The 14,229-nt window shown below is 53.8% G+C and overlaps 5 protein-coding genes and 1 non-coding gene across 6 annotated transcripts; 5 read left to right on the forward strand and 1 right to left on the reverse strand.

Moving 5' to 3' along the window:
• Positions 1 to 289: 289 nt before the first annotated feature.
• Positions 290 to 2,013, forward strand: J4E87_008173 (uncharacterized protein; the record flags this gene model as incomplete). Its single annotated transcript, XM_049379765.1, has 2 exons — positions 290 to 395; positions 449 to 2,013. 2 exons carry the CDS (start codon positions 290 to 292, stop codon positions 2,011 to 2,013), a joined length of 1,671 nt encoding a protein of 556 aa, XP_049230652.1.
• A 286-nt stretch (positions 2,014 to 2,299) lies between these two features.
• J4E87_008174 (uncharacterized protein) lies at positions 2,300 to 3,267 on the forward strand (the record flags this gene model as incomplete). The annotated part of the gene is made up of 2 exons (XM_049379766.1): positions 2,300 to 2,336; positions 2,399 to 3,267. 2 exons carry the CDS (start codon positions 2,300 to 2,302, stop codon positions 3,265 to 3,267), a joined length of 906 nt encoding a protein of 301 aa, XP_049230653.1.
• Positions 3,268 to 4,422: 1,155 nt separating this feature from the next.
• Positions 4,423 to 5,937, forward strand: J4E87_008175 (uncharacterized protein; the record flags this gene model as incomplete). The annotated part of the gene is made up of 3 exons (XM_049379767.1): positions 4,423 to 4,599; positions 5,049 to 5,726; positions 5,794 to 5,937. 3 exons carry the CDS (start codon positions 4,423 to 4,425, stop codon positions 5,935 to 5,937), a joined length of 999 nt encoding a protein of 332 aa, XP_049230654.1.
• A 1,251-nt stretch (positions 5,938 to 7,188) lies between these two features.
• Positions 7,189 to 8,227, reverse strand: J4E87_008176 (uncharacterized protein; the record flags this gene model as incomplete). Its single annotated transcript, XM_049379768.1, has 3 exons — positions 7,189 to 7,834; positions 7,885 to 8,049; positions 8,109 to 8,227. The coding sequence occupies 3 exons, from the start codon at positions 8,225 to 8,227 to the stop codon at positions 7,189 to 7,191; spliced, it is 930 nt and encodes a 309-aa protein (XP_049230655.1).
• A 2,170-nt stretch (positions 8,228 to 10,397) lies between these two features.
• J4E87_008177 lies at positions 10,398 to 10,483 on the forward strand. Its single transcript has one exon. It is a non-coding gene; the product is annotated as a tRNA-Asp (tRNA).
• Positions 10,484 to 11,705: 1,222 nt separating this feature from the next.
• Positions 11,706 to 14,099, forward strand: J4E87_008178 (uncharacterized protein; the record flags this gene model as incomplete). Its single annotated transcript, XM_049379769.1, has 1 exon — positions 11,706 to 14,099. One exon carries the CDS (start codon positions 11,706 to 11,708, stop codon positions 14,097 to 14,099), a length of 2,394 nt encoding a protein of 797 aa, XP_049230656.1.
• Between the last annotated feature and the right edge of the window lie 130 nt (positions 14,100 to 14,229).

A 14,229-nucleotide genomic window follows, 5' to 3' on the forward strand; every position in this document is an offset into this window, starting at 1 on the left:
GCGCCCGCATCTGGGCGATGGTTTAGACCTGCGCACGCTCCACCCCGTAAACGGCGTCATACCTCTTCGTGTTCGGTGATGTCGGCTCCAGCTTCACGCTGCAAATTTGCTTAGCATGGTGGTACTTGTACATCACCGTGCTTTAGAGCTCGAGGCTAGGGTAAGCGTACATGCTAGGAGCTGAGGGTGAGATGGAATGCTTAAAGTCAGCCTTCGGCCTTGTCACGGCAGGAGGTATAGCCTCGCAACATAAGTCAAACAACACCTCCGAAATCCAAGAGAAGGCATCATGGTAGCAACTCATATGTTGAAGGTCTTGTTACCTGTCGCTGCGTTCGCGAGCTATGCTGCGGCAGAGCAATGCGCTGGTGGTGAATGGGACGTTATCGTCGTTGGTAAGCTCGAACATTCGCATTCAAAATCTGACATCAAAATTGACGTCCTCCAGGTTCTGGTCCAGCGGGTATCGTCACAGCGGACCGCATGAGCGAAGCCGGCAAGAAGACTCTACTCCTAGAGCAGGGCGGCCCGTCGTACTACGTGACCGGCGGTCGTGCTCGCCCAGAATGGCTAAACGGAACTGAACTCAGCCGCGTTGATGTTCCCGGGCTGTACAAGTCCATCTTCTCGAATTCCGGTGAAGGAAACTTGACATGCGCGTCTGATGTCGTCAACGCGTTTCAAGGGTGCACCGTCGGCGGCAACTCCGCAATCAACGCTGGACTGTTCTTCCAGCCACCAGCGAGCGATTGGGATCGCTACTTCCCCAAGGGCTGGAAGAACGATGACATGCAATGCGCAATCAACAAAGTCCGAGCGAAACAACCGAACACAGACAGTCCTTCAAGAGACGGAAAGAGGTATCTGCAGAGCGGTTACGACGCTGCGAAGCAATGGCTCGTTGATGGCGCGGGTTTCGCGGAGGTTGGCCTGAACGATGGCATCGAGAACCACAACAAGACCAAGGTATTTGGCCACCCAATCTGGTACTACGAGAATGGGCAAAGAAGTGGTCCGGTCAAGACCTACCTGCAGTCCGCCTTGGCGCGCTCGAACTTTGCCTTCCAAACCGGCACTAAAGTCTTGCGTGTTCGTCGCGACGGCGGCGTAGCGACTGGCGTCGACGTTCAGACCAACGGAGCAGAGAACTCTTCCAGCATCTGCATCAAAGAAGGCGGCATGGTCATCTCTTCAGCTGGTGCCCTCCTTAGCCCCCAGCTGCTGATGTGGTCTGGCATCGGTGAGGCAGCGACCTTGACAAACCTCTCGAAGAACGGTCATGTCACTGTTCCTTCTCAGGACTGGATCAACAACACTGCTGTCGGCAACGGGGTCTTCGATAACCCAAACACCTTCATCGAGCTCCAATCTGACGAGATTGCCTCGTATGCTTACGACTACTCCAACCCGCCGCAATCCGACGTCGATCTGTACCTCAACGAGCGCTCTGGACCTTACACATTTGCTTCGCAAACAAGCGCATTCTGGGATTACATCCAGCAAGGCGATGATGTAGTGGGCTGCCAGGGTACCATTGACTCTGCCGGAGCAATGGGTCTCACGCAGAACGGAACCATCACACTCAACGTCTACGGCACCTCTGGTCTCCGATCCGTCGGTCGTGTAAACCTCGATGCCAGAGGTATCGCTCTTCCCTCATCAAACTTCTACGCCGACCCTCGGGATGCAACCGCGATTGCGACGTTTGTCTACAATATCTTCCAGGCTCTGCCGGCTACTCTCAACCCGCTCAACGTTGCAAAGAACTCGACTATCGAGCAGATTGCGACTTACTTGACCACGCCAAGCGCGTTCACACTTGGCAATGTGCAACATTGGAGCAGCAGTTGCAGGATGGAGGCCTGCATTGACACGGATACGAAGGTGATTGGGATGCAGAACTTGTTCGTTATCGATGCGAGTATCGTGCCGCCTCTGACCACGAACCCTGTTATGGGTGTTATGATCGCGGCGGAGAGGGCTGTTGAAAGAATACTAGCGTTGAGCAAGTAAGCGCATGGGGTATAGACTTAATTAATTCACGAATTTCATTTTACTTTCATACAACGCGTTTCTTTCTGTGACAACTGCCGAATAGCTATGTCCGGTAACTCCTTGCATACTCCGGTCTACTAGTGTGCATCCTGTGCCATACCGAGTGTGGGTCTAGGTTACGTCATACAACATCTAATTCTGCAGTACTATATACGCTGCCATTGCAAGTTCTCCTTCTCGAGCATTGAGCGAGTATTTCGATATTTACTACTTGCTATCACCCTTGAATCCAGCAAAACCCATCATGTCCAAAGATTTCGGTGACAGCCGCGCCTCCAATGGTATTAGACCTTCACTCCAGCCTCTCCCCATCATCAGTACGTATCTAACACACATCTACTAGGCCTGAATTTCGTCGCCACAGACCGTCACGACACTTACCCATACATCTCCCCGTCCAACTTCAATCTCCAAGGAAAGCACGTCTTGATCACCGGTGCCTCAAAAGGCGTCGGCCGTGCCACAGCCCTAAGTTACGCAAAAGCAGGTGCCTCAGGCATCATACTCGGTGCACGATCCGACCTCTCCACCGTGGTCAAAGACGTCCAAGCCGCAGCCAAATCCGCCGGCCGTCCTGAACCACAAGTCCTAGCACTAGACCTCGATGTCACCAGCAAAGACAGCGTAGATGCAGCGGCCAAACTCGTCACCGAGAAGTTCGACGGAAAACTCGACGTCTTGATCAACAACGCGGGCAGTCTCGCCTCTTTCGCCGGCATCCCAGACACCGACCCGGACGAATGGTGGCGCGACTACGAAGTCAGCGTAAAAGGAAGCTACCTCGTAACCCGCGCATTCTGGCCGCACCTCCTCGCCGGCTCCAAGATCATCATCAATATTACTTCCATCGGCGCCGTTATGGTTGTTCCGAAGAGCTCTTCGTACGGGCCAGCTAAACTGGCTTCACTCCGGTTGACAGAGTTCATTGATCAGGACCACGGAGAGGGTAAGGATGGTATGCTGGCTATGGCTGTACATCCGGGAGGCATACAGACAGAGTTGGCGCTGGGTATGCCGGAACATATGCACGAGTGGCTTATTGATACGCCGGAGTTGGCGGGCGATACGTTGATGTGGTTGGGGGCGCAGAGGAGGGAGTGGCTCGGTGGGAGGTATGTTAGTGCGTGTTGGGATATGGAAGAGTTCAGTGGGAAGAAGGAGGAAATTTTAAAGAAGGATTTGTTGAAGATGCGGTTGGCTGTTGGTTTGTAGTGGTAAGACTTGGGTAGATGTGACTATGTGCCAAATTGGCTTTTACTCTTCCTCTCAGATTCCTTGCTCTTGTAGTCTGCCATCGTGAACAATGAGCACCGTAGGAAAGGTCTCATAACCTGATACCAGTAAGGTAGGTACAGCGAACCGAGGTGTGGGACCGCGAAAAAAGTTCTGAACCTTCATCGTTCCTTCCTCCCTCGAACATGTACAACGACGCCTGGTGGTTATAGCAGCAGCGTTCCAATACATTACTACGTACAAAAGGCACAACGTAGCAAGCCGCGGTGACACGGAGTTTTGTTCGTCACAGGCATCAATAGATTGCGAAATGCAGCCACCTTATGTCGTGCTTTTAGCTGCATGAGTAGCTGTGGCTCAGAGCCATCAGAAAGATAGGCCTAAAGGTGCGCAATAATAGCATCCAACGAGACGGCGCGTGAAGCGCAAACGACACTGAAAAGGGATGGAGTTTGGCGAGGGACCGTCGGCACCTCGGGCTTAGCCATGCTAGTGAGGGGCACGGCACTCCCCACCACGACACCTTCCGTCCACCAATCCCGCCAGTGACATCATGCATGCTGCTAGAAAACACCATACGAACCCTTTTGGCCAATTCCACCCTGGCATCGGGACAGGGCAACCGCATTACCTGCATCGCCCTCACGCCACGTTCGCGGTTGTGACTGCCGTCCATATGAGGCGTCCATCCGGACCCTTTGATTGAAGCTGCCAACACTGCATGGTTGGGTCCGCTAGTACCTGTTAATCCGTGTTGCCGGTAGGGATTGCTGCTCAACGAACAGCAATTGTGGGCTCCATCTGGCAATCGTTGATCGGCGGCAGTTTCTGTCTGGGGCTCAGGTATAAGAATCTGCTAGTGCCCCTCTTACTTTTCGCGGTAGGTGCGTCGCTGTTCAGCTTGGAATATATCTGGACTTGTTCTTCACCAATCCCACCGACTGGATTTCTCAGTCAACTTCCCTAGGATACTTGGAATACAGATCCTACCAGAGTCGAGAAGCCGCGACGATGACGAGCAAGCCTATCTTTGTGGCTACTCATCCGAGGGCCTGCTCGACGGCCTTTGAGCGGGTATGCTTGGCTTCGCCGTATCTCGCCCAATTCTGGGTTCTGACAATCCTCTAGGTGTTCATGACCCGTCACGACACACTGCAATGTGTTCACGAGCCTTTCGGCGATGCCTACTACTTTGGACCTGAGCGCCTTGCTGAGCGTTATGAGAATGACCCCAAGGCCAGGAAAGAGTCTGGCTACGAGGACAGCACATACAGGACCATCTTTGATCGCATTGCGAGAGAGAACTCCGAGGTTCGTTCACTAATGCTTTTCATGTTTCTCCTCAGCTTCGTACCATTTCCCCTCAACTTTTCGTTCTTGCGCATCCAATCGATATCTTATATTCGCAATCTCGTCATCTTGGCCGCTATTGCGTGTTGTGTGCCTCAGCCATCCGCCCGCCAGTCAGATCCCTATCAACCCCGCCCCTAGTGCAATCATCCCACACGTTCTTTCGAGCCCATCTTGCACAATATCTCGGTCCTTAAAAGCGAGCGCACCAATTTCAATGAGCCCAACACGACCCCTCGGCTTGGAAACCTCAGGAATGTGGTCTTTCACATGCCCGAAATACCGCCGAAGCATTCCGCTCCCACCAGTTCTTATTGCCTTGACTTCAGCCTTGCGATAGCCAATTTGACGAAGAACTCTGAGGCGCAAAATGTGGCCTCCCAGAAGAACTTCATGCTCACCTCTTACAGGGCAAGCGCGCCTTTATCAAAGACATGGCCCAATACTGGATTCCTCCCGTCGGCAAGCCCGCGACCATCGCACCGTCTCTGTCCAACTACCGTCGTGGCGTAGGAACAAACACCACCGAACTCTCGCCTGTCACCACTCGTAGCGACCCTTCCAAGCCTCCCTACCCATACGACACCAAAGGCGAGCCCAACAACCCGACGGTTATCCCCAAGGATTTGTTGGCAACCTACCACTTTACCTTCCTTATCCGCCACCCGAAATTCTCCATCCCGTCTTACTACCGCTGCACTATACCTCCGCTAGACAAGATGACTGGCTTCTACAATTTCCGTGAGGATGAAGCCGGCTACGACGAGCTCCGCCGCCTATTCGACTACCTGCGCTCTGAGGGTCAAATCGGTCCCAAGTTCGCTGGTCAAAAGGAGGTTGACGCCAACGACCAAGCAAACGGTCACACCGGCGGCGTCGAGATCTGTGTCATTGATGCAGATGATCTGCTCGATAACCCATCCGGCATGATTGAGGCATTCTGCAAGACTACAGGAATTGAGTGGGACCCAAACATGCTCGTGTGGGACACGGAGAAAGACCAAGACAAAGCCAAGGAGGCGTTCGAGAAGTGGAAGGGTTTCCATGAGGATGCTCTGGACAGTGATCGTCTGAGGGAACGCACACACGTACGTTTTGACAGACTATATCATAACAGGATCAGTTGAAAAGAAGACATTTGCTAACAATCAGTAGAAGAAGGAGCCAAAGAGCGACGAACAGCTCTTCGCGGAATGGAAGGAGAAGTACGGCGAAGAGGGCGCGAAGCAGATCCGGGATACTGTTGCCGCTAATGTGGAGCATTACGAGTACCTGAAGCAATTTGCTATCAAGCTATAGAGGACTGTAAGGAAGGATGGACAGAACGAGTGTTTCAAGGCTTCGAATCGTTACCAAAACATATGGTAGATGATAGACCTAGAAGCAAACAATAGGTCAAACTAGCGATAACGAGTTTCATTAGTAAAACACGAACATTTGACTGTAGCTTTCATGTAATGTTCTGCGGTTTTGGGTAGCAGACATACCGTCCATTCCCTTCTCAAACTCTACACCGCCACAGACTTCACCAAAACGTCCCTGATCGCCTCACCAGCCAACCCAACTACGCGCTCGCTTGAACGTCAGCTGACCCGCCCACCCTGCATCGCGGATACGTGCTTACGCTTACCTACATCGTCCATCTTGCATCTAGGCGCCGCCACAATGTCCATCTACCAATCTACTAAATGACAAAAGATCGTTGTTGCGGTGAGTCTCCCCGCCATCAGATCACTACACGCACGTATAGCGGAGAAAGCCGCGCAACGAATGAGTGCACGATAAGGAACATTTCATACTCAGGTAGCAACAAAGGCGAATTAATGCAACAGATACCCCAGGCCCCCGAAGGTCACCGACTCGGCCGCCCCACGAACATGCCGATTTCCTTTCCCGATTATCTCATCTCCTGAGGGTCACAGAAGCGGCGGCCCCGAGAATGTGATTATGTGATTATGGGACGGGGGGCTGGTGATAAGGCTGATCGTGGTTGCAGATGCGGTCGTTGCGATAGGGGGCGACTAGCCTCGTTCTGGGGTACGGGAAAGGAGAATATGTGTTTCAAGATGATGAGGTTTTTTCTTTGTGTGTGTGGACGAGGCCCGAGGTGGTGGACCTTGGCTTAGCGTTGAGGAGGGGGCATGGGGCTGGGAATATATGAAGATATGCGGCCGAGGGAGGCGAGTGGTGCGACGGTCGCAGAAGCGATAGTATTGTTATGACATGGAAGCAGAACGTGACAGCGACCAAACACGTCGTAGTAGTAATATCGATTCCACTAGATAAGTAAGAACAACACAAAACACAAAGAGTCTACTCCGCCATAATATGCCCCAAAGCAATCATGCAACATGTACATCGTCCCCCACCCCCCAAATTGACCCAGTTATAATGATAGAAATACACAAAGGTATCAAATCCGCGAAAGAAAACTCCAAAAGCGCCGAGCCCGGAACACCGACGCTTATCCGTGTGCGTAGAGAATGCGTAGTTTTGCGTGAAGAACGATAGAGATGAGAAAGAAGCTGGGGGAAAGAGATGATCATATGATCATACGCGTATTTGACCAAGTTCGATCTCGCGCCTCCGCTCTTCCCGGCTGAGGTTGCGCGAGTGACTGCCTCGTCCCTCTGTACTGGAAGGGCGATTCTCGCTTCGTCCGCGGCCATATTGTGTCCATTGTTCGCTGAGACTATCCGGTCTGCTGTCTGATCGGTCGCGGCCCCAATCGCCATGTGTTTGTGCGGGTGTGCCCACCAACTCCTGACTGTGCTGGTGCCTTGCCTGTTGTTCCCTATCTTCGGGCAGGTCTATTCTGAATGTGGTGTTTATGTCAGGACTCGGTCGCGGGTCTCCTGATTTGAGGAGGAGAGCCATTTGCTGGTTCACGCGGTCGTCTTCGGAGTATAGGGCGGCGGGTGGCTGCGAGGGCGAGCGCATGGCGGTGGGGTACATGTTTGGGATGAAGTTGTTGTAGTAGTTTTGATCGGACCAGAGGTTCTGGCGTGTGTCGGTTTGTCGCTTCGATTTGACTATGCGGCGGTATGTCCAGAGGAGGAGGGAACTGTAGAGGATTGTTCCGGCGGCGCTGATCACGGTGCCGCTTATGGCGGCATTTCCCCAGTGATAGTTGGGCGAGGAGACGAAGTTGTAGGCTATCGAGATAAGGCCGAGTGCGGAAGATGTGAGCGCAGGTCTACACATGTGGTTAGTATTCCGCTGTTGGTGGAGGCATGGAGGCCTTACAGGAAGACGCCGTCGGCTTGGAAGCGCTCATTGCGACAGGCGAAGCAGAGCAGTGCTGTGAAAGAGTAGCCGGCTGTAAGGAGCGCGACAACAAAGACAGACAGGACTGCTCGGCTGAACTTGAGCTCGTATGTTTCTCTGTAGAGGCCGGGCAGTATGAGGTAGCTTCGAGGCGTTAGCATGCTTTGGTCTGAGCCGCCTCGAGACGCATCGCAAGTACTCACCCTCCGAGTATCATCCATGACGCAGCCAGGGCTATAAGGCGCCAGTACCACGGCGTGCCCTCTCTCTTCTCATGGCCCGACTCGCTGATGTTGTGATAGCTCTTGTTGCTAGAGCGCATTGAGTCGGTGGTTCGCGCCTTGCGCGGCGGGGTGCCTGGTTCGCGTCTCGGGTAGTGCCTGGCGTCTCTGCTATGACTCTCGCGCAGTGGGAGCGAGCAAGCAAGAAGACGTCGGCATGCAGAACAGAAGAGCGCGCACGATGGATAAACGAGTGACTGTGGCAAACGTCGAGTCTAGGTATTGTCGAATTCCAGAATGCGATATGAGCCTCACTGGCGCCTGGCTCTCTGCTATTCAGCCTGACGCGGTGCAGATCGCTTCGGTCCGTCAAGTGCAGGTGGATAGCCGGGGCGAAGCGGCAGGTGCACGGCGCAATGGTTCCAGCTGGTGGGAAAAACAACAACGAGCGACCAGGACAAGATGTCGTTCGTTCTTATTGAACAGCAACAAGAGCAGAGCAGTAGCGAGCGAAGACGTGGGCTGAACGGGCGGTGGGAGAAGAGGGCGCCAACGTGCTCGTACTTCGCTGAGGCGGAGGACGCCTGCATGCCCGCTCAGCCACTCGACGTCCTGCTGAGCATTGCTGCACCCCTGCCGACATGCCCCCCGTAGATCAAGATGGCAGTGAGCATCTCCAATGCAGTGCATTTGACATCGCAATAAAGACTTGCTTGTTGATCAGCGGCTGGGCCTCTCGTCGCGACCATCGCGACTTCTTCCGACACTCCAACAACACCATGATTCAAGGCATCCAGCCCGCGACTCCGCTTCTCTTTGTCTCGCCCGCCTGCCCAGGGCGACCCCAGATTCCAGAACGCGTCACCTCCAATTCCCAGCCAAGCCCTCTGCCCATGTCTGCTCAATCTCGCTGACCCGCGCCGCACCTTGGGTAGTGCAGCTTACTCTATGAGCCACCGCTTCTTCTCTGATTTGCCTGCTTCCATCCTTCACTTTCCCTTCTGTTGCAGCGCTAGCCACTCTGTGCTCTCCGGTAGACACTGTTGCCGGTCAGACATGACGTCGGCGCTCCTATCGCAATGGGAAATGTTGCGACCTCATCTTTGACCTTTTGTCATGGTGTTGCGAGTCGTTGGCGGTATGAGTCGGGGTCATGGCACGGGCAGTCTGCCTGGGTTGGTGTCTACGCGGTTCCGCCTACAATAGAACAAGTCGAACGGCACAGTGTCAGACTATTGATCTTGAGCAGAAGCTCATCGCGTCTGGACTCTGTTATACTACAGGACACTCTCTCGCAGATTTGAGAGATTCACACTCGTCGCGTATAGCAACTTTAGGCCTACAGCCCATTGCATAGCCTCGCGCACGTAGTAACCCAGCGCTACATCGTGGCAGAGTACAACATCACACGCCACGAGAATACTGTTCTACGCCGATAGGTTACGGCATGAGCCGACGGTTCAGCCTCCACGATACCCGGATCATGGTGACGGACATGCGCGAATGGGCGTCAACACTGCCTTTTCTGGCAAACATCTTGTGCGCTCCCCTCCCCACCTAGACAGATTCGATTGATCTGCATATGTCTCGCGATGAGAACATACTGCATCTTTCATGACTCAATTCGAATTCATACAACGATGGAGCGTTCCCTCGATCTCCGTTCTACACAATACACGTATGCGTATGTGGCAAGATGCGGTATCATTCGCGATGCTGATCCGCGCACCTGGTTCGAGCTGCAGGGGCAGCTTCCAGTGCCTCACATGGGCATGCGTGTCATCGGTAGAACCTCACCGCATCTTACCTTACAGTACACACTCATCAGCTATAGGTCCTTCCGCGATCTCACTGCCTGAAGATTCGGGATCATTTCTTTCGGGGTCTCCGCTAAGAGACCCGTTGGCGCTTCGGGTTCAGGGGCAAGGCACTTGCGTTGATGTCGGATAGTCCGAGGAATACTTGATAAGGATAAGACGTGATGATTGAAGCAGGCAGCGGGCATCGATTCTGTCGTTGTTGTGATGTTTTCAGGTGTTTGTTACGGTTTGTGAGTGCCGAGAATTTAGGGCTGGGGATGCAGGTGCAGGTGCCACCGGTCCGGTTCATGCCCCACCTGGAAGCGGGAACCTCGTCTTCTTTTTCAATCGATTCCCTGTGCAGGAGCATGAACAGCTCAGCGCGTGAGGTAGAGCCATTCGTCCAATTTTATTTCTGTTAGTAAGGAATGTCCTTTCATCGATCCACCTACTCAACCATCTGGTTGATCAATCTTCAGTAGTATAGTGGTCAGTATTTCCGCTTGTCACCTATCAGGCAACTCGCGGGAGACCGGGGTTCAATTCCCCGCTGGAGAGCTCATTCTTTTTGGATGTTTTTGCCGCTGTATGGAACATAAGAAGGCGCGATCGAGGTGAGAGTTGGTGCTTGTGGTTCGCCTCTTCCAAACCTCAACCACCACAACTCCCCACCTTGCCGATCATTGCAGCGCGACGGCGGCCTTACATCTTTTTGAACATTAACAGTGCTGTCTCAAGATGTTATCGGAGCTGGGAGTGCTTCTGCAGCATACGCGACGCGGAGCGGCATGCTTCTTTTTGTTGCGCCGTGCTGACGAATGCCACCGCATCTGAGCAGCTTCCTGGCGCGATTGTCTCCTTATGTCATCACATTGTCGACGCATCAACCTACACAAATCCATTCGAAAACTGTTGCTGTCACAGTCGGACGCGAAGACGCGTTTTTGAGGATTCGTAGGTCTCGTCAGCTGCACCTAGTCTTCTTATGTGGAGGAGCCTCTGGTCGCCCATCCAGCACGCATTTCAAATTGTCCGAACACTCCGTGGCATGTCTTCGATATCACGCGGTTTTAATTTCTCTCTGGCGCTTGACGAATCGATAGCACCGCGGGTCCGCTCTGGTCCTGGACCGATATGAATCTTAGATACACCGCAGGTGAATCACGGCTGGCGCTATTCAACACGGTGTTGACCATGCCAGACGCAACCGCGCGCAAGGTGATGCGGCTTTGATGGAACTCAGCCATGACAGTCTATCTCGAAGTTGCATTGTCTGTGTACAACTCCTAGCGTAGAGAGGCAAGATGTGACTGGGGATACCGCCTTGTCCAAGATTCCCTGGCGAGTGCGGACGAGTCCAGCATCCTGCAGGTGGTCGTCGCCTTGTCAGTGAAAGCTAACACTCGTCACCTGTTGTTTCATTAACGCATAGTCAGGTCACGGTCTAGCTTTCTGTCACTACCTCAAGCACGAGCTCCATTCACGCCTGGTCTGAGCGTTTAGTGGAGTTTTACACGCCTGTTCCATATAAACACCCCCTTTTGGCGAGCAACTCTCACTACACTGGCTCTCTTCTCTACTTTCTTAAAAATATCCGAGAAACGCCTTCATTCTCACCCCTACGGCGCAACTGGTTTGTTTCACACTCAACCCACATTCTTGAACTGCCTGCTCACTGTTTCAGATACCTTTGTTCATAGTTCTGCCGCAACTCAACCAGACCCAGCTGCACAGTAACAAAATCGAAAGCTTTCAGCCAGTCACATACGCAGTTAACAAGATGTCTGCTATTAACACTACCCCTGATGCATCTGGTGCGGTCACCGTTGACAGCACTAACACCAACACTCCTGTTGACGCCAAACAAGAAGCTCTCCAGAAGAAAGCCTCCGAGAACGAGGCCAAGCGCATTGAACAGGTTGCCATTCAAAGGCGGAAGTCCGAGATGGCCAAGAACAAGGCCGCGCAAGAGCTGGCATCCAAGGGCAAGAACGCGGTTCTCAAGGCCCAGCCTAACCGACCTACACGTCGACCTGTGAAGAAGAACCGAAAGCCGCTTCCCCCTCCTGCCAATCGGACTCACGAGAGCGAAGCAACTATGGAGAAGACGAAAGCTAGCGCTGAAGAGAAACGTCTTGCCCCTCTGCGGGTTGTTCGCCCAAGCTACAGCTACAGCGACATCGTCGAGCAGCGCATTGTCGACGGCGTGGTTGAGCGCATCACTCATACCAAAGAACCTACCTTCCAGTCCGCTGATGCGCCCAAGACTGCGCAGTCTGACACTGACATTGAGTCAGATAGGGCCACGGACCCCGATACTGAGTCAGACGAAGACGCTCCTCAGTTCGTCCAAGAGCTTGCCTCTCCTGAGCAGGTTACTGTCCCTGGAGACGACGACAACTTTGCCGAAGCTTCCAGTATCACTGCTCTGCCCCACATCTACATCACTGCTCCGATAGATGATGCGGATGAGGAACCTCCGATGAATGAAGATCTGGCCGAGGCAATTGATACGTCGTCCGAGCCGACCAAGGAGACTGGCGCTGAAAGGTCGACTTGTAGCCCTTCGGCGATTCTGTCCATGCCAAACTCGACTCTTTACCCTTCGCGCCTATCCCGCGACGAAGAGGCTAAGTTGGTCGCTATGCACGTCGCGCCCATCGTACTGCCGGTCGCTGAAGCCAAGCAGCAGAAGCTTAGCAAGGCTGGAAAGAAGGCCGCTAAGACATCTGAGGCATCTAAGGAGGTGGCTACAGTTGGCTCCGACTTGACCCAGGAACCTCCGGAACCCAACTCTGCCGAGATTACGATAGATATTGTTGAGCCCATTGTCTTAACCGAAGAATCCGCATACGTCGCGACACTTCTAGCGAGGCCCAATGGCTCTGGTGTGATCTCAGAGGACCGCGATCTCCACGAGAAGCTCATCGCGCTTCATGTCGCTCCTCTCTCGCTGCCAGTCACTGCACCCAAGCAGCAGAAGTTCAACCGCAAAGCTACCAAAGCCAACCTCCAGATGTCTACTCCGATTGAGAAGAAGGAGCCTGACTTTATCGCCTCTCTTCTCTCCAAGTCTAACGGCCAAGGCGAGACCCAGGAGGCGCGCGGCTTTCATGAGAAGCTGGTTGCGCTTCATGTCACTCCTCTCTCGCTACCGGTCATTGCGCCCAAGCAGCAAAAGACCTCAAAGACCGAGAAGAAGGCTACTAAAGCTGACAAGAAGAATTTCGTCGCTACGGAGAAGAAAGAATCCGACTTTATCGCCTCTCTTCTCTGCAAGCCAAACGGCCCGGGTGAGGCCAAAGAGATTCGCGACTTTCACAACAATCTTGTGGCTATGCACGTAGCGCCACTCGACTTTTCGGTTTCTGTACAACAGGATAAGAATAAGGAAGCCGAGAAGGCCAACAGGTATATTGAGACTTGGACCGCTGACCCTGATGCCGTTGATCCACTGATCAGAAGCATGGTGCCTCCCATTACTGAGGAGCCTATCTCTGCTGTTGAGAAGCTGAGTACAGATGATGCAACGCGCGACGAGCCGTCTGTCGTCATTGCGACTCCCATCCATGGGTTCTGGCAAACTGTTCTCTCCAAGACCCCTGCCGACGAAGCCACCACCGTCGAGCAAACCGTCATGATCCCCGACTCCGCCCCGACCACCACCCCTACGACCTCCGATAATAACGACTCATCCTCGGAGTCCGACACCATCAAATCATTCAGAACCTCCTCAACGCACTCCACCCCCTCCATCCGCCACGCAGCCTCAAAAGCACGCACAACCCTCCTCGGCGCCACCTCGCTAGAAACCTTCATCACCACCCTCGACTTCGAACTCTGGGATGGCACAACAACCAAAGAAGACATCTGCGAGGCTTTCGCTTCCTTAGCCGGTCACCCCACAACTGCGACTACTGGTCTGGATACCGCTAAGACCCAGCGGAAGATCAAATTGGGTAGTACTTCCCTATACGCGTTCCTGCGGCAGATCACGTTCATGGAAGATGAGGTGACGGTTGTGGGGGAGGTGATGAGGGTGTTTAGGAAGGCGGCGGGGGATCAGGTGACGGAAACGAAACTGGAGGTTGCGCTGTGGCTTGCGGAGGAGACGGATGAGGGCAGTCAGCGAGGCAGGCGGTCAAAGCGGGCTTCTCTGGCTGGTGGGGTCTAGGTGCGATGTTGTGGAGGTGGCTTGGATACTCACGATATGGCGTGAGTGGTTTGGCTGCTCCTTTCGTGTGGGGGGGGGGGGGGGGGGGGGGGGGGGGGGGGGGGGGGGGGGGGGGGGGGGGGGGGGGGGG

The sequence above is a fragment of the Alternaria ethzedia genome, assembly GCF_023757985.1.
Source record: "Alternaria ethzedia strain BMP 0044 chromosome Unknown scaffold_24, whole genome shotgun sequence".
NCBI lineage: Eukaryota > Fungi > Ascomycota > Dothideomycetes > Pleosporales > Pleosporaceae > Alternaria > Alternaria ethzedia.